The sequence below is a fragment of the Salmo trutta genome, chromosome 2, assembly GCF_901001165.1.
Source record: "Salmo trutta chromosome 2, fSalTru1.1, whole genome shotgun sequence".
NCBI classification, from domain to species: Eukaryota; Metazoa; Chordata; class Actinopteri; order Salmoniformes; family Salmonidae; genus Salmo; species Salmo trutta.
In genome coordinates, this window is record NC_042958.1 from 14966564 (window position 1) to 14986285 (window position 19722).

The 19722-nt window shown below is 48.0% G+C and overlaps 1 protein-coding gene across 5 annotated transcripts in view; it reads left to right on the forward strand.

Moving 5' to 3' along the window:
- Positions 1-19722, forward strand: part of LOC115151715 (ribosomal protein S6 kinase alpha-3) — a 32306-nt gene that overhangs the window by 4909 nt on the left and 7675 nt on the right. For 2 of the 5 annotated variants that reach the window (XM_029695904.1, XM_029695920.1), the window contains exons 3-4: positions 16338-16454; positions 16803-16884. In XM_029695904.1, the coding sequence (XP_029551764.1) occupies positions 16338-16454; positions 16803-16884 (199 nt within the window). Of the gene's footprint in view, positions 1-9749; positions 9883-12598; positions 13096-16337; positions 16455-16802; positions 16885-19722 lie in introns of those variants that run through there. The other 3 variants (XM_029695912.1, XM_029695895.1, XM_029695886.1) reach the window with 3 other exon arrangements.

Consider the following 19722-nt stretch of genomic DNA (forward strand, 5'->3'; position numbering starts at 1 on the left):
TTACCCTCGGATAATAGCGGATGATATTGCCACTCCTATTTGCCATATATTCAATTTAAGCCTACTAGAAAGTATGTGCCCTCAGGCCTGGAGGGAAGCAAAAGTCATTTAGCTACCTAAGAATAGTAAAGCCCCCTTTACTGGCTCAAATAGCCCAATCAGACTGTTACCAACCCTTAGTAAACCTTTGGAAAAAATAATTCAGGAAGATTCAGGAATTCCCCAGGGCAACTGTCTAGGCCACTTACTTTTTTCAATCTTTACTAATGACATGCCACTGGCTTTGAGTAAAGCCAGAGTGTCTATGTATGCGAATGATTCAACACTATACATGTCAGCTACTACAGCGACTGAAATTACTGCAACACTTAACAAAGAGCGGGCGGCAAGGAATAAATAGTCCTAAATATTTCTAAAACTAAAAGCATTGTATTTGGGACAAATCATTCACTAAACCTGAACTAAATTTTGTAATAAATAATGTGGAAATTGAGCAAGTTGAGGTGACTAAACTGCTTGGCTTAACCCTGGATTGTAAACTGTCATGGTCAAAACATATTGATACAACAGTAGCTAAGACGGGGAGAAGTCGGTCCATAATAAAGCGCTGCTCTGCCTTCTTAACAACACTATCAACAAGGCAGGTCCTACAGGCCCTAGTTTTGTCGCAGCAGCACTACTGTTCAGTCATGTGGTCAGGTGCCACAAAGAGGGAACAGGGCAGCACGGTTGGACCTTAAAAGTACACAGGGAGCTAACATTAATGATATTTAAAAACATTTTTTTTTAAAATTATTTAACCAGGCAAGCCAGTTAAGAACAAATTCTTATTTATAATGACGGCCTAGGAACAGTGGGTTAATAGCCTCGTTCAGGGGCAGAACGACAGATTTGTACCTTGTCAACTTGGGGATTCGATCTAGCAACCTTTCGGTTACTGGCCCAATGCTCTAACCACTAGGCTACCTGCCGCCCCAAATATGCATGTCAATCTCTCCTGGCTCAAAGTGGAGGAGAAATGTTGAAGTGTTGACATGCTGAATGCACCAAGGTGTCTGTTTAAACTACTAGCACATAGCTCCGACTCCCATGCATACCCCACAAGACATGCCACCAGAGGTCTCCACAATTCTGAAGCCCAGAACAGACTATGGGAGGCGCACAGTACCACATAGAGCCATGAATACATGGAACTCTATTCCACATCAGGTAACTGATGCAAGCAGTAGAATCAGATTTAAAAAACAGTTAAAAATATACCTTAAGGAACAGACACACACAAAGGTACAGTCACATGCATATGCACAAGCGCTAGCACACTCATTGTAATATTGTTGTATGTTGGTATTATACATTTTGTATTGTAGATATGTAGTGGTGTAATAATGTTATATGATGTTCTGTTTTATCTTCTGTTTTATATGTAATGTAAGTTCCTTTAATGTGATTGAACCCCAGGAAGAGTAGCTGCTGCCTTGGCAGGAACTAATGGACCCCAGGAAGAGTAGCTGCTGCCTTGGCAGGAACTAATGGACCCCAGGAAGAGTAGCTGCTGCCTTGGCAGGAACTAATGGACCCCAGGAAGAGTAGCTGCTGTCTTGGCAGGAACTAATGGACCCCAGGAAGAGTAGCTGCTGTCTTGGCAGGAACTAATGGACCCCAGGAAGAGTAGCTGCTGTCTTGGCAGGAACTAATGGACCCCAGGAAGAGTAGCTGCTGTCTTGGCAGGAACTAATAGACCCCAGGAAGAGTAGCTGCTGTCTTGGCAGGAACTAATGGACCCCAGGAAGAGTAGCTGCTGCTTTGGCAGGAACTAATGGGGATCCCTAATAAATACAAAATACCAAAAATGTCAAATGAGCCTGTCCCAAAAGCAAGAAGCTGCCATATGTATGCTCATCACTGCCCTGGGGATGACGCAATGCACACACTCTCTGTCTATATTCTTTTTCATTTCATTGTGCAACACAGTACTGAGAGGGGGGGGGGGGGTAAAGGGAGAGCTAGCTAGGGAGGTGGACCTATTGATTGAGCGAGAGGGTGAGGTAAAGCACGAGAGAGAGAGAGATGTCCCCCATCTGGTTGCTGTCAGTATGACATGGTACAGTCCTCTGAAGGGCAGGGTCACTGGACTAGCGTGTGTGTGTGTCTATGGGTGTGTTGGTCCGCACATTCTGGGACAGCCGGCATTGGGCTCTTCATGAGAGTGAAGCATTGTGGGATTGTTACCGGCATTGGGCTCTTCATGAGAGTGAAGCATTGTGGGATTGTTATTGTGAGGTCACAAGGTGATGATGCAATCTCTGTATCAGGCGCCACACTTCCTGAATGGAACACTCTCTAAGAACAATTATATCACACACATGCACACACACACACACACACACACACACACACACACACACACACACACACACACACACACACGGTCAGAGGGGCTTTCTAGGAGTTTCCCTCAGACACATTTTATCGAGAGAAGAGGGAGGAGAAAGAGAGGGAGGAGAGTTATGAGAGAGACACAGGAAGGGTGGGACAGGGGAGAGAAGAGAGAGGAAAGGGAGAGAAAAAGAGGGAGGAGACGGATGCAGAGAAAGAAGGAGAGGGCAAAGGAGGAAGTGAGGGGCTACAGGCCAAACAGAGCCCCACCCAGGGATCCCCCTGTCCCCCAGAGCCCCACCCAGGGATCCCCTTGTCCCCCAGAGCCAGATATCTACTGAACCACTCCATCTGAATCAACATGACCTTGTCACAGTCACACTCTGGGCCTGTATTCATTAAGCGTCTCAGAGTAAGAGTGCTGATCCACGTCCATATACAGTGGGGGAAAAAAGTATTTGATCCCCTGCTGATTTTGTACGTTTGTCCACTTACAAAGAAATGATCAGTCTATAATTTTAATGGTAGGTTTATTTGAACAGTGAGAGACAGAATAACAACACAAAAATCCAGAAAAACGCATGTCAACATTTTTATTAAATGATTTGCATTTTAATGAGGGAAATAAGTATTTGACCCCTCTGCAAAACATGACTTAGTACTTGGTGGCAAAACCCTTGTTGGCAATCACAGAGGTCAGACGTTTCTTGTAGTTGGCCACCAGGTTTGCTCACATCTCAGGAGGGATTTTGTCCCACTCCTCTTTGCAGATCTTCTCCAAGTCATTAAGGTTTCGAGGTTGACGTTTGGCAACTCGAACCTTCAGCTCCCTCCACAGATTTTCTATGGGATTAAGGTCTGGAGACTGGCTAGGCCACTCCAGGACCTTAATGTGCTTCTTCTTGAACCACTCCTTTGTTGCCTTGGCCGTGTGTTTTGGGTCATTGTCATGCTGGAATACCCATCCACGACCCATGTTCAATGCCCTGGCTGAGGGAAGGAGGTTCTCACCCAAGATTTGACGGTACATGGCCCCGTCCATCGTCCCTTTGATGCGGTGAAGTTGTCCTGTCCCCTTAGCAGAAAAACACCCCCAAAGCATAATGTTTCCACCTCCATGTTTGACGGTGGAGATGGTGTTCTTGGGGTCATAGGCAGCATTCCTCCTCCTCCAAACACTGCGAGTTGAGTTGATGTCAAAGAGCTCCATTTTGGTCTCATCTGACCACAACACTTTCACCAGTTGTCCTCTGAATCATTCAGATGTTCATTGGCAAACTTCAGACGGGCATGTATATGTATTCTTGAGCAGGGGGACCTTGCGGGCGCTGCAGGATTTCAGTCCTTCACGGCGTAGTGTGTTACCAATTGTTTTCTTGGTGACTATGGTCCCAGCTGCCTTGAGATCATTGACAAGATCCTCCCGTGTAGTTCTGGGCTGATTCCTCACCGTTCTCATGATCATTGCAACCCCACGAGGTGAGATCTTGCATGGAGCCCCAGGCCGAGGGAGATTGACAGTTCTTTTGTGTTTCTTCCATTTGCGAATAATCGCACCAAATGTTGTCACCTTCTCACCAAGCTGCTTGGCGATGGTCTTGTAGCCCATTCCAGTCTTGTGTAGGTCTACAATCTTGTCCCTGACATCCTTGGAGAGCTCTTTGGTCTTGGTCATGGTGGAGAGTTTGGAATCTGATTGATTGATTGCTTCTGTGGACAGGTGTCTTTTTTACAGGTAACAAGCTGAGATTAGGAGCACTCCCTTTAAGAGTGTGCTCCTAATCTCAGCTCGTTACCTGGGAGCCAGAAATCTTTCTGATTGAGAGGGGGTCAAATACTTATTTCCCTCATTAAAATGCAAATCAATTTCTAACATTTTTGACATGCGTTTTTCTGGATATTTGTGTTGTTATTCTGTCTCTCACTGTTCAAATAAACCTACCATTAAAATTATAGACTGATCCTTTCTTTATCAGTGGGCAAACGTACAAAATCAGGAGGGGATCAAATACTTTTTTCCCCCACTGTACTTATGATCTAAAGGACAAAACTGATCCCAGCAGAACTCCTACTCTAAGACGCTTTGAGAATATGGGTCTTGTTCCCCTACAAATTCTGCCTTAAAGAAAAATCAGACTGTTTAAATTTAGAGCGTAATTCTGATACTCCCTCTTTCTTCCTCAAGTGGGGATAGAGGGATGTCTGTTGTCATGGAGATGCAGGGAGATTCTGTTTCTGTACCGTCAGCAGGAAGTTAACCTCTAGACAGGGAACACATAGACACACAAAACACAAGTAATGGCTAGTGTTTAAATCAAATCAAATTGTATTTTTCACATGCTTTGTAAACACCAGGTGTAGACTAACAGTAAAATGCTTACTTACAGGCCCTTCCCAACAATGTAGAGAGAAAGTAATAATAAATACACAATGAGTAATGATAACTTGGCTACATACACAGGGTACCAGTAAAGAGTGGATGTGCAGGGGTACGAGGTAGTTGAGGTAGATATGTACATATAACTAGGAATAGAGTGACTAGACAACAGGATAGATAATAGACAGTAGCAGCAGTGTAAGTGATGAGTCAAAAAAGTTAGTGCAAAAAGGGTCAATGCAGATAGTCCAGGTAGCTATTTGGTTAACTATTTAACTAACTATTTAGCAGTCTTATAGCTTGGTGGTAGAAGCTGTTCAGGATCCCTTTGGTTCCAGACTTGATGCATCGGTACCGCTTGCCATGCGGTAGCAGAGAGAACAGTCTATGACTTGGGTGGCTGGAGTATTCAACAATTTTTAGCGTCTTCCTCTGACACCACCTGGTATCGAAGTCCTGGATTGCAGCGAGATTGGCCCCAGTCATGTATTGGGCCTTACGCATTACCCTCTGCAGCGCCTTGCGGTCAGATGTCAAGCAGTTGCCATACCAAGTGGTGATGCAGCCAGTCAAGATGCTCTCAATGGTGCAGCTGTATAACTTTTTGAAGATCTGAGGGCCCATGCCAAATCTTTTCAGCCTTCTGAAGGGGAAGAGGCGTTGTCATGCCCTCTTCACGACTCTGTTGGTGTGTGTGGACCATGATAGATCCTTAGTGATGTGGACACCGAAGAACTTGAAGCTCTTGACCTTTGTCTTGCAGACATTAAGGAAGATGTTGTTGCATCACACTGCCAGGTTCCTGACCTGGAACCACCCTAAAGGCTGTCTTATCATCGTCGGTGATGAGGCCTATCACCGTCGTGTCACCAGCATACTTAATGATGGTGTTGGAGTTGTGCTCAGCCACGCAGTCATGGTTGAACAGGGCGTACAGGAGGGGACTAAGCATGCACCCCTGCGGGGCCACTGTGTCAAGGGTCAGCGTGGCGGATGTGTTGTTGCCTATCCTCACCACCTGGGGGTGGCCAGTCAGGAAGTCCAGGAACCAGTTGCAGAGGGACGTGTTCAGTCCCAGGGTCCTTAGCTTAGTGATGAGCTATGAAGGCACTATGGTGTTGAACACTGAGCTGTAGTCAATGAACAGCATTCTCATATAGGTGTTCCTCTTGTCCAGTTGGGAGAGGGCAGTGCAATAGAGATTGCGTCATCTGTGGATCTGTTGAGGCAGTATGCGAATTGGGGTGGGTCCAGGGTGTCTGGGATGATGTTGTTGATGTGAGCCATGACCAGCATTTCAAAGCATTTCATGGCTACAGATGTGAGTGCTACGGGGCGATGGCCATTTAGAAAAGTTACCTGCCGTTCTTGGGCACAGGGACTATGGTGGTCTGCTTGAAACATGTAGGTATTACAGACTGGGTCAGGGAGATGTTGAAAATGTCAGTGGAGACACTTGCCAGCTGGTCAGCGCATGCTCTGAATACGCGTCCTGGTAATTTGTCTGGCACTGTAGCATTGTGAATGTTAATGTCACGTCCTGACCAGCAGATGGAGCTAGTGTTTTAGTTTTGGGGTCAGGACGTGGCATGTTTGTGTTGTGAATGTTTGTGGATGATTGGGACTTCCAATTGAAGGCAGGTGTGTATAGTTGCCTTTGATTGGAAGTCCTATATAGGTGTGTGTGTTTTTCTTTGGGGTTGTGGGTGGTTGTTTTTACACTGCGTGTATAGCCTGTAAAACTGCTACTGTTGTCACCGTCATTGGGTTTTTCAAGTGGATGCTCTACTCCTTTTTTTGGTAATAAATAACCATGAGTATTCACATACCTGCTGCGCCTTGGTCCATTCATGAAGACAACCGTGACAGAACCACCCACCTACACAGGACCAAGCAGCGGAAGAAGGCTGGCGAGGACTGGGAGACCGAGAGGCACCCCCAATATTTTTTTAGGGGGGGACACAAGGGCTGTGTGACGGGGCAGGAGCTGCCCGCCAGTCAACAGTCGCCAGAGCTGCCCGCCAGTCAACAGTCGTCAGAGCTGCCCGCCAGTCAACAGTCGTCAGAGCTGCCCGCCAGTCAACAGTCGTCAGAGCTGCCCGCCAGTCAACAGTCGTCAGAGCTGCCCGCCAGTCAACCATCGTCAGAGCTGCCCGCCAGTCAACCATCACCAGAGCTGCCCGCCAGTCAACCGTCACCAGAGCTGCCCGCCAGTCAACCGTCACCAGAGCTGCCCGCCAGTCAACAGTCGTCGGAGCTGCCCGCCAGTCAACAGTCGTCGGAGCTGCCCGCCAGTCAACAGTCGTCGGAGCTGCCCGCCAGTCAACAGTCGTCGGAGCTGCCCGCCAGTCAACAGTCGTCGGAGCTGCCCGCCAGTCAACAGTCGTCGGAGCTGCCCGCCAGTCAACAGTCGTCGGAGCTGCCCGCCAGTCAACAGTCGTCGGAGCTGCCCGCCAGTCAACAGTCGCCGGAGTGGCCAGACTGCGCTGAACTGCCGGAGTGGCCAGACTGCGCTGAACTGCCGGAGTGGCCAGACTGCCCTGAACTGCCGGAGTGGCCAGACTGCCCTGAACTGCCGGAGTGGCCAGACTGCCCTGAACTGCCGGAGTGGCCAGACTGCCCAGACTGTCCCGAGCTGCCAGACTGCCCAGACTGTCCCGAGCTGCCAGACTGCCCAGACTGTCCCGAGCTGCCAGACTGCCCAGACTGTCCCGAGCTGCCAGACTGCCCAGACTGTCCCGAGCTGCCAGACTGCCCAGACTGTCCCGAGCTGCCAGACTGTCCCGAGCTGCCAGACTGTCCCGAGCTGCCAGACTGTCCCGAGCTGCCAGACTGCCCAGACTGTCCCGAGCTGCCAGACTGTCCCGAGCTGCCAGACTGCCCAGACTGTCCCAAGCTGCCAGACTGCCCAGACTGTCCCGAGCTGCCAGACTGTCCCGAGCTGCCAGACTGTCCCGAGCTGCCAGACTGTCCCGAGCTGCCAGACTGCCCAGACTGTCCCGAGCTGCCAGACTGCCCAGACTGTCCCAAGCTGCCAGACTGCCCAGACTGTCCCGAGCTGCCAGACTGTCCCGAGCTGCCAGACTGCCCCGAGCTGCCAGACTGCCCTGAGCTGCCAGACTGCCCCGAGCTGCCAGACCGCCCCGCACCTGAGCCACCTCCAGGATAGGTGGGTTGGGGAGGGAGGGTGTAGCACAGTGCCGTCGGTGACGGCAGCCACCCTCCCTTCCCTCCCTTAGTGTTTAGGGGTTATTGTTTATGGGTTTTTTGTTGGTGTTTTTCTGTTGGTAGGTGCATTCCGGGGACTGCACCTTGAGGGGGGGGGGTACTGTCACGTCCTGACCAGCAGATGGAGCTAGTGTTTTAGTTTTGGGGTCAGGACGTGGCATGTTTGTGTTGTGAATGTTTGTGGATGATTGGGACTTCCAATTGAAGGCAGGTGTGTATAGTTGCCTTTGATTGGAAGTCCTATATAGGTGTGTGTGTTTTTCTTTGGGGTTGTGGGTGGTTGTTTTTACACTGCGTGTATAGCCTGTAAAACTGCTACTGTTGTCACCGTCATTGGGTTTTTCAAGTGGATGCTCTACTCCTTTTTTTGGTAATAAATAACCATGAGTATTCACATACCTGCTGCGCCTTGGTCCATTCATGAAGACAACCGTGACAGTTAACGTGTTTAAAGGTCTTGCTCAAATCAGCTACGGACAGCGTGATCACACAGTCGTCCGGAACAGCTGGTTCTCTCATGCACGGTTCAGTGTTGCTTGCCTCGAAGCGAGCATGGAAGGCATTTAGCTTGTCTGGTAGGCTTGCGTCATTGGGCAGCTCACGGCTGGGTTTCCCTTTGTAATCCGTATTTTTAAAATGTATTTATTTCACCTTTATTTAACAAGATAGAACAGTTGAGAACAAGTTCTCATTTATAACTGCGCCCTGGCCAAGATAAAGCGAAGCAGTGCGACACAAACAACAGAGTTACACATGAGATAAACAAAGGTACAGTCAATAACACAATAGAAAAGTCTATATACAGTGTGTGCAAATGTAGTAAGATTAGGGAGGTAAGGCAATAAATAGGCCATAGTGGCAAAATAATTACAATTCAGCAGTTAAGCACTGGAGTGATAGATGTGCAGAAGATGAATGTGCAAGTAGAGATACTGGAGTGCAAAGGAGCAAAAAAATAAATAACAATATGGGGATGAGGTAGTTTGGTGGGTTATTTACAGATGGGCTATGTACAGGTGCAATGATCGGTAAGCTGCTCTGACAGCTGATGCGACAGCTGATGCTTAAAGTTAATGAGGGAGATATAAGACTTCAGCTTCAGTGATTTTTGCAGTTCGTTCCAGTCATTGGCAGCAGAGACCAGTGAAATATACCTGCTGGAGCAAATACAATAGTGTGCACGTCCTGCCACATCTGACTAGCGTAGTAGGATTAGATCTTAGTCCTGTATTGATGCTTTGCCTGTTTGATAGCTCGCCATAGGTTGTAGCAGGATTTCTTATAAGCGTCCGGATTAGTGTCCAGCTCCTTAAAAGCGGCAGCTTTAGCCTTTCGCTCAGTGCGGATGTTGCCTGTAATCCATGGCTTCTGGTTGGGTTATGTACGTACGGTCACTGTGGGGAATGAATTCGTCGATGAATTCCGGAACATATTACAGTCTGTGCTAGTGAAACATACAATTTACGTACAGTATACAGTTTACGGACCATTTATATATTTTGAGTATCTTCATGGGCGTTGTGTAGGATTTTATGTTTATCTATTGGACCGCCGTATCTTCGTGTGTGGGTGTGGGTGTGTTTGTGTGAGGTAGTGGAAACCCTCTGAGGAATGATGTGTGTGTTCCTGTGCAGATGTGGTTGCCAGGGGAGCAAGGACAGGACATGCTCTAATCACCACGGTGACCAGCAGCTGTAGGCTCTTCCTGGGCAGACCTTCCTCCTGTGTGTGTGTGTGTGTTTAGACTCCTATGCGTTCCTCTCTCTGTCCATTTTCGAACTCAGTGGCCTGTGAATGCTTGGGTATGTGTTTCTCTCTGTCGTCGTTTGTGGATGTGTGTGTGTGATATGAGGACAATGCTGAAGATGCTTTTGCCTTGGATCAGACACAACCATATACGGGTAGGGCCCTGACAACACGCACACGCAAACACACACACACACGGTTAGCGTTTGCTTTCTCATACTGACTGTGTTAGTTTCCCAAGCAATCAGTGTCTCTTTCTTTGGGTGAGGGCAAACATTCTTATTCTCTGTTAAGACAAAGGCGTGTGTGTGTGTGTGTGTGTGTGTGTGTGTGTGTGTGTGTGTGTGTGTGTGTGTGTGTGTGTGTGTGTGTGTGTGTGTGTGTGTGTTATAATTACGAGGCTTGCTCTGACCTAAGAAGTGCTGCTGGCAACAGATGAAGCGGTGAGATTTCTCTAACGAGAGAGCCCAAGAGTGACCGAGAGAGACAGACAGAGAGAGACAGACAGAGAGAGAGACAGAGAGACAGACAGAGAGAGAGACAGACAGACAGACAGACAGAGAGAGAGACAGACAGACAGAGAGAGAGACAGACAGACAGAGAGAGAGACAGAGACAGACAGAGAGAGACAGAGCAAGAGAGAGAGAGAGACAGAGACAGACAGAGAGAGAGACAGAGCAAGAGAGAGAGAGAGAGAGAGAGAGAGACAGACAGACAGACAGACAGACAGACAGAGAGAAAGAGACAGAGACAGACAGAGAGACAGAGAGACAGACAGACAGAGAGAGCGACAGAGACAGACAGAGAGAGAGACAGAGCAAGAGAGAGAGAGAGAGAGAGCCATCAGACTGACAAGACTAAGAACAATAGAGCCAGTGTAGATCACTGCACTGTGGGGTTCCCCCTCTTCTCTTTCTTTCTCTTGCTCTCGCTCTCTACCTCTCTTTCTCTCTCTCTCTCTCTTTGTCACTCTCACTCAGTCTATTTCTTTATCACACTCTCTCTCTGTCTTTTCTCGCTCTCTGTCCTGCTGTATAACTTGTGTGTTAAATTCTGTGTTCCATTTCTTGCACAGATCTGTGAATAGTAGGTGTATTGAACATGGTGGAGTCTCCACTCAGTCAGAATAGAAGGTGTATTGAACATGGTGGAGTCTCCACTCAGTCAGAATAGAAGGTGTATTGAACATGGTGGAGTCTCCACTCAGTCAGAATAGAAGGTGTATTAAACATGGTGGAGTCTCCACTCAGTCAGAATAGAAGGTGCATTGAACATGGTGGAGTCTCCACTCAGTCAGAATAGAAGGTGTATTGAACATGGTGGAGTCTCCACTCAGTCAGAATAGAAGGTGTATTGAACATGGTGGAGTCTCCACTCAGTCAGAATAGAAGGTGCATTGAACATGGTGGAGTCTCCACTCAGTCAGAATAGAAGGTGTATTGAACATGGTGGAGTCTCCACTCAGTCAGAATAGAAGGTGTATTGAACATGGTGGAGTCTCCACTCAGTCAGAATAGAAGGTGTATTGAACATGGTGGAGTCTCCACTCAGTCAGAATAGAAGGTGCATTGAACATGGTGGAGTCTCCACTCAGTCAGAATAGAAGGTGTATTGAACATGGTGGAGTCTCCACTCAGTCAGAATAGAAGGTGTATTGAACATGGTGGAGTCTCCACTCAGTCAGAATAGAAGGTGTATTGAACGTGGTGGAGTCTCCACTCAGTCAGAATAGAAGGTGTATTGAACGTGGTGGAGTCTCCACTCAGTCAGAATAGAAGGTGTATTGAACGTGGTGGAGTCTCCACTCAGTCAGAATAGAAGGTGTATTGAACATGGTGGAGTCTCCACTCAGTCAGAATAGTAGGTGTATTGAACATGGTGGAGTCTCCACTCAGTCAGAATAGAAGGTGTATTGAACATGGTGGAGTCTCCACTCAGTCAGAATAGAAGGTGTATTGAACATGGTGGAGTCTCCACTCAGTCAGAATAGAAGGGGGCCAAGCAGGCAGAGATTGAATTCTAATTCAGATAAATTCAGTTCCTGAATACATTTTGCTGCCTTATCCTCTCTCTACTCCTCATCATCAATACTTAATAATCACTCTCACTTTCTCGCCGCCTTTCTGATTGGTTGTTAGTTAACCTATCGCTGTCTGTAGAGTGCCTCATGACCAGTTACCAAGGACAGTGTGTGTGTTATGAGACGGTGTCCTAAGGCCTAGCCTAGCGGATGTGTTATGTTCTGCTAACCTAGGCCCAAGTATGCGCATCAATCAGCCCTCTGTGTGGGTGTGAGTGTGTTTGTGTGTGTGTGTCCTCGCTTGTATGTGCACTGTTCGTTTGGTTGCATAAGTGGTTTAGGGACACAGATTTCCTGGAATTCCTCTCTCACAATCCATGGAAGCCACTGCCACACATAGAGCCTAATACACGCATGCACGTATGAACGCACATACACAGACACACGCACACACAAAGACACACGCACCCATGAAGGTTTAATACAGAAAGACCAGCTCCAGAGCTGTTAATGCTCTAGTACTTTTGTAGTACTATTGTAGTAATATTGTAGTACTACTTATCAGGCTATTCTTCTACACACTGTATTCAGTACAGTAATGTATTTAGTATCTTCGCTAGTCTCACTGTTCAAGGGAAGAAAGTGTGGTTTAGAACTATTAGGTTAGACTGTCTCAGACTGAGCTGTTTAGTTGTAGAGGTCTGTCCCCCCAGAGGAACCTCGGGACTCATTGTTCTTGTTGTGTGGGGACAATTAGTGAGGTTGCACTCATGGGGAAGGTGATAGGCCTTGCACAACAGCTGTCTGTAATCCCATCTACGCTCTCATATTCTGAGACACGTGTGTGTGCATTCTTTGCAGTACGTGGTAGTCAGGCATTGGTCCGCGTGTATGGTGTGTGTGTGTGTGTGTGTGTGTGTTTCATGGGAATCTCCAGATCACATGATGGACGCTAAGGGTAGGAGGTTACGGAGGGGTTTAGGGGGGATCCCAGTTTGGATCTCTGGTGTTCCCCCTGACTGAGTCACACACACACACCTCCCTCACACACACTTCAACATGCTCCCTCTTCTTCACTCTTATTTTCACCCACTCTACCTCTCTCTTACACACATATCCAGTGCATAGCTGTCCGAAGGACAGTGTGTGATTAGGTATGACTGAGGCCAAAGCAGTGTGTGTGTCTCTCGGTGTTCTGACTAGCAGACTCAAGGCCCTAGGATGTCTACTGATCCAAAACTTTACCGGAGACCTTAACAGGAACTGCACCGGAAACTTTACCGGGAAGGAGCGGGACTGGGATTTGTTTACCAGGGCAGGATGCGGGTGTTCCGAAACCCAGGGGGCTGTAAGTACAGGACTGTGTGTGCGGGTACAGCAATGCTATCCTGGAGTGTGTGTCAGGTTACCACTATCTGTCCTAAAGCTGACAAGGACTAAAACTAGCCTCTGTACTATGTGTGTATATGTGTGTTTGTGTCTGTGTGTGGCTTTCAGAATTGGCTGTAGATTATTCCATGGAAGATAGAGAACATTCCAGCTAAAATTGTTATTTTGTGTTTGTGATGCTGCTGTTCTCTGTGTAGTTCTTTCTCTCTGATCTCGTCTACAGGCCTCTGTTCCTTACAATGATGCTTGATTAGATCTCATCACTTCATTAGTTGAATTAATGTCATTAAATGAATAGGCCCATGCAGCCACAGTGGGATTGAGTTATCGTGATCTGGGAAGGCTGTAATAGACTTTCTCTTCAGTTTAACCACACGCGCGCACACACACACACACTGTTTGTGGTGATATTAAACAGTAATGGTGTGGGTGTGTGCGTGTGTGTGTGTGCGTGTGTGTGTGCGTGTGTGTGTGTGTGTGTGTGTGCGTGTGCGTGTGCGTGTGTGTGTGCGTGTGCGTGTGTGTGTGTGTGTGTGTGTGTGTGTGCGTGTGTGTGTGTGCGTGTGTGTATGTTGAGCGCTCCTAGTGGCCGGTGATTGTATTGCAGGAAAACTAAAATCACCTTTGCAACTAGAGGCGAAAAAACTCTAGATCACCTTTACTCCACACACAGAAACACATAAAAAACTCTAGATCACCTTTACTCCACACACAGAAACACATAAAAAACTCTAGATCATCTTTACTCCACACACAGAAACACATAAAAAACTCTCCCTCGCCCTCCATTTGGAAAATCTGACCATAACTATCTTCTTGATTCCTGCTTACAAGCAAAAATTCAAACAGGAAGTACCAGTGACACGTTCAATAGGGAAGTGGTCAGATGAAGCGGATGCTAAGCTACAGTACTGTTTAGCTAGCACAGACTGGAATATGTTTCGGGATTCATCCGATGGCATTGAGGAGTTTACCAAATCAGTCACCGGCTTCATTAATAAGTGCATCGACGTCGTTGTCCCCACTGTGACTGTACGTACATATCTGAACCAGAAGCCATGGATTACAGGCAACATCCACACTGAGCTAAAGGCTGGAGCTGCCGCTTTCAAGGAGTAAAAACACTGCAGGGTTGGTCCTGGTCAGTCCCTGGATGGGAGACCAGATGCTGCTAGAAGTGATATTGGAGGGCCAGTAGGAGGCACTCTTTCCTCTTGTCCCCCAAAAAATCAGTATATCCCAATGCCCCAGGGCAGTGATTGGGGACATTGCCCTGTGTAGGGTGCAGTCTTTCGGGTGGGATGTTAAACGGGTGTCCTGACTCTCTGTGGTCACTAAAGATCCAAGGCACTTATCGTAAGAGTAGGGCTGTTAACCCCGGTGTCCTGACTAAATCCCCAATGAGAATATGTTCTCAGTCAACTTACCTGGTAAATTAATACAAAAATGTAAAAGCACTACATACGCTCACACACACACAAATGCATATTGACGCCACAGACACATTTTGTTGACACACTTTCACACTCTTCACATACGTTGCTGCTACTCTGTTTATGAAATATCCTAATTGCCTAGTCACTTTTTACCCCGACCTACATGTACACATTACCTCAACTACCTCTAACTCTGCACATTGACTCAGTACCAGTACTCCTTGTATATAGTCTCATTATTGTTATTTTATTGTGTTACAATTTCCTTTTTTTATTTAGTAAATGTTTCTTTGTTTTTAACTCTTGCATTGTTGGAAAAGGGCTCGTAAGTAAGCATTTCATGGTAAAGTCTACACCTGTTGTATTCGGTGCATGTGACAAATAAAATTTGATTTGATTTGAGCTGTACATTTTCATCCTGTGATTAAGAGGTGCTACATGAGCAACCTGTCGCCTCTCTCTGATCCTCCATCTGCGTTGTGATTCACACACACACTCACTCACTCACACACACACACAGACACACACACACACACTTCAAACAGATGGAAATATCTCAACCCAGTGTGTGTCCAGACCTCCGTGTGTCCAACTGAAACTCCCCTACTACACATCCAGGTAGCACTGATGCTCATCACGTAAACATAGCTGCTCTAGCATGATATATGTCTATGTTCAGTATATGACAAGGTCTACACGTAAACATAGCTGCTCTAGCATGATATATATCTATATTCAGTATATGACAAGGTCTACACGTAAACATAGCTGCTCTAGCATGATATATATCTATATTCAGTATATGACTAGGTCTACACGGAAGTCCATAAGGGTGCTATAATGTACATGCTATATACACTGAGTGCACAAAACATTAGGAAAACCTGCTCTATCCATGGCATAGATTGACCAGGTGAATCCAGGTGAAATCTCTGATCCCTTATTGATGTCACTTGTTAAATCCACTTCAATCAGTGTAGATGAAGGGGAGGAGACAGGTTAAAAAATATTTTTAAGCCTTGAGACAATTCAGACATGGATTGGGTATGTGTGCTATTCAGAGGGTGAGTGCTTTCGATATCCTTGTAGAGTCCATGCCCCGACGAATTAAGGCTGTTCTGAGGGCAAAATGCGGTGCAACTCAATATTAGGAAGCTGTTCCTAATGTTTTGTACACTAGATGTAGGCAATAATGTACATAATGTATGTTGAAAATGCTCATATGAGTGTTATATATGTTCATATGAGTGTTATATATGTTCATATGAGCTGTATATGAGCTCCATCTTGTTAGTGAGGTCTGGTGATGTGTACAAATTTGCATACATAAGTGTGAAATTCCATATTTGGGCTTTGATGACATGAGCTGTGAAACAGGAGGGGGTGGAGTGGAGTTGGAGGGAGAGGGATAGGTGGAGAGTGATATCACATCTCTTTCCTACTGTTGGTGTGTCACTCTTCCTCCTCTTCCTCCTCTCTCTCTCTCACACTCTCGCTTTCAGGGAGAAAGAGAGAGGTGGAGAGAAGGACAGAGCAAAACCCTGAGAGAGATGAAGAGGAGCTAGAATGAGTGATGGGGAGGGAGAGGACACACACACACACACACACACACACACAGTGAGAAGTCTTTAGTCACTGGGAGGTATCAGGAGGATTGGGGGTGGCACCATGGCAACTGCTTGGTTAGCTGTCCGTCGTTGGTTTACTGTGTGTGGAAGTTTAATTTGGAGTGTGTGTGTATAACCTGTGTGTATCTGTCCAACAGGAGGATGAGACTGTCAATGAGATCAACATCACCAACCATACCAAGGAGGGGTCAGAGAAGGGTGACCCTCGACAGTTCGAGCTCCGCAAGGTCCTAGGACAAGGCTCCTTCGGAAAGGTGTGTGTGTGTGTGTTGCCTTGCCTGTGTATATGTGTGTCATCAGCGTTTGATTTCTCATCTTCCACTGATGTCTCGATTAGTTATCCTAATGACAGAGAGTTGCTATAACAACCACATGGTAAGGGCCCTTCACACCTTGTCATCTTTATGAATTAATGATTGTGTGTGTGTGTGTGTGTGTGTGTGTGTGTGTCTGTGTGTGTGTGTGTGTTGATGTGTTTGTCGTTCATCTTTCACCTTTTTTTCCCGGTGCTGATTGCCATACACACAAAAACACAGTAGAATAAATGTTTTCTTCTATGTGTGTGTGTGTGTGTGTGTGTGTGTGTGTGTGTGTGTGTGTAGGTGTTCCTGGTCAAGAAGACTACAGGTCCAGATACAGGACAGCTCTATGCCATGAAGGTTCTGAAGAAAGCTACACTGAAAGGTAGGGGATGGAGAGGTAGATGGAGGGAGGGAAGGTTTAGGGGGAGGGGTGTAGACAGAAATGGAGAGAATGAGGGATGAAGGAGGGAGGGAGAGTTGTATGGAGGAGGGGAGGTAGAACGACAGAGGGGGAGAGAAAGAAAGATGGAGAAGGGGGGTGAGTTGGACAGAGAGAGGGGAGGTAGAGAGAGGAGGAGAGAGGACGGCTGGTGAGTTGGACAGAGAGTGGGGAGGTAGAGAGAGGTGGAGAGAGAGAGGACGGCTGGTGAGTTGGACAGAGAGTGGGGAGGTAGAGAGAGGAGGAGAAAGGACGGCTGGTGAGTTGGACAGAGAGTGGGGAGGTAGAGAGAGGAGGAGAAAGGACGGCTGGTGAGTTGGACAGAGAGTGGGGAGGTAGAGAGAGGACGACTGGTGAGTTGGACAGAGAGTGGGGAGGTAGAGAGAGGTGGAGAGAGAGAGGACGGCTGGTGAGTTGGACAGAGAGTGGGGAGGTAGAGAGAGGAGGAGAAAGGACGGCTGGTGAGTTGGACAGAGAGTGGGGAGGTAGAGAGAGGAGGAGAAAGGACGGCTGGTGAGTTGGACAGAGAGTGGGGAGGTAGAGAGAGGAGGAGAAAGGAGGAGAAAGGACGGCTGGTGAGTTGGACAGAGAGTGGGGAGGTAGAGAGAGGAGGAGAAAGGACGGCTGGTGAGTTGGACAGAGAGAGGGGAGGTAGAGAGAGGACGACTGGTGAGTTGGACAGAGAGTGGGGAGGTAGAGAGAGGTGGAGAGAGAGAGGACGGCTGGTGAGTTGGACAGAGAGTGGGGAGGTAGAGAGAGGAGGAGAGAGGACGGCTGGTGAGTCGGACAGAGAGAGGGGAGGTAGAGAGAGGACGACTGGTGAGTTGGACAGAGAGTGGGGAGGTAGAGAGAGGTGGAGAGAGAGAGGACGGCTGGTGAGTTGGACAGAGAGTGGGGAGGTAGAGAGAGGAGGAGAGAGGACGGCTGGTGAGTCGGACAGAGAGAGGGGAGGTAGAGAGAGGAGGAGAGAGAGAGGACGGCTGGTGAGTTGGACAGAGAGAGGGGAGGTAGAGAGAGGAGGAGAGAGAGAGGACGGCTGGTGAGTTGGACAGAGAGTGGGGAGGTAGAGAGAGGAGGAGAGAGAGAGGACGGCTGGTGAGTTGGACAGAGAGAGGGGAGGTAGAGAGAGGAGGAGAGAGGACGACTGGTGAGTTGGACAGAGAGAGAGGAGGTAGAGAGAGGAGGAGAGAGAGAGGACGGCTGGTGAGTTGGACAGAGAGAAGGGAGGTAGAGAGAGGAGGAGAGAGAGAGGACGGCTGGTGAGTTGGACAGAGAGAGAGGAGGTAGAGAGAGGAGGAGAGAGAGAGGACGGCTGGTGAGTTGGACAGAGAGAGAGGAGGTAGAGAGAGGACGACTGGTGAGTTGGACAGAGAGTGGGGAGGTAGAGAGAGGACGACTGGTGAGTTGGACAGAGAGAGGGGAGGTAGAGAGAGGAGGAGAGAGGACGACTGGTGAGTTGGACAGAGAGAGGGGAGGTAGAGAGAGGAGGCGAGAGGACGACTGGTGAGTTGGACAGAGAGAGGGGAGGTAGAGAGAGGACGACTGGTGAGTTGGACAGAGAGAGGGGAGGTAGAGAGAGGAGGAGAGAGAGAGGACGACTGGTGAGTTGGACAGAGAGTGGGGAGGTAGAGAGAGGACGACTGGTGAGTTGGACAGAGAGAGGGGAGGTAGAGAGAGGAGGAGAGAGGACGACTGGTGAGTTGGACAGAGAGAGGGGAGGTAGAGAGAGGACGACTGGTGAGTTGGACAGAGAGAGGGGAGGTAGAGAGAGGACGACTGGTGAGTTGGACAGAGAGAGGGGAGGTAGAGAGAGGAGGAGAGAGGACGGCTGGTGAGTTGGACAGAGAGAGGGGAGGTAGAGAGAGGACGGCTGGTGAGTTGGACAGAGAGAGAGGAGGTAGAGAGAGGACGGCTGGTGAGTTGGACAGAGAGAGGGGAGGTAGAGAGAGGAGGAGAGAGAGAGGACGGCTGGTGAGTCGGACAGAGAGAGGGGAGGTAGAGAGAGGAGGAGAGAGGACGACTGGTGAGTTGGACAGAGAGAGAGGAGGTAGAGAGAGGAGGAGAGAGAGAGGACGGCTGGTGAGTTGGACAGAGAGAGGGGAGGTAGAGAGAGGAGGAGAGAGGACGACTGGTGAGTTGGACAGAGAGAGAGGAGGTAGAGGAGAGGTGTTTTCAGAGCAGAGAAAGTCAACGCTGCTCTCTTGGAATCATGTCAGTGTGACGAACTATCAGGGCTTCACATTAGAATGGCAAGCTGAAGGGTTGGGCGTTGGAACGGTGAAAAGTTCCAGCTTTCATTTGAAGTTTGAGGTCAGCCAGAGCCTCCCTAAAAGTTTAGGTAATCATCACAAACCCCCATGAACGTCTTGGCCTGGGGCTCCCCCTCTATTGGAATACAATGGCTCGTCATCCTGCGTAATATACATGAAAACCATGTGTGAGAGAACTGCTTTATCTCAGAGAGAGCACCATCACCATCTGCTGGCTACAGACTGTACACACACCACATATTCACCTACAGTGGAGGGATTCTGCTAATTCTTTCTCTCTTTCTCTCTCTCTCTCTCTCTCTTTACTGGAGCAGGTCCCTCCTCTTTTCTTGATCTGTTTTTTTATTTTCCATTACTCATCAATCGAGCCAAATGACTTACATGCCAAGAGAGAGATAGAGAGGGAGGGATAGATGGAGGGAGAGGGATAGGTAGAGGGGAATAGAGATGAGGTGAGTTGTTTGTTCCTAGAAGGACGTGTACTCTGTATGTATGTTTAATTAGTTTGTTT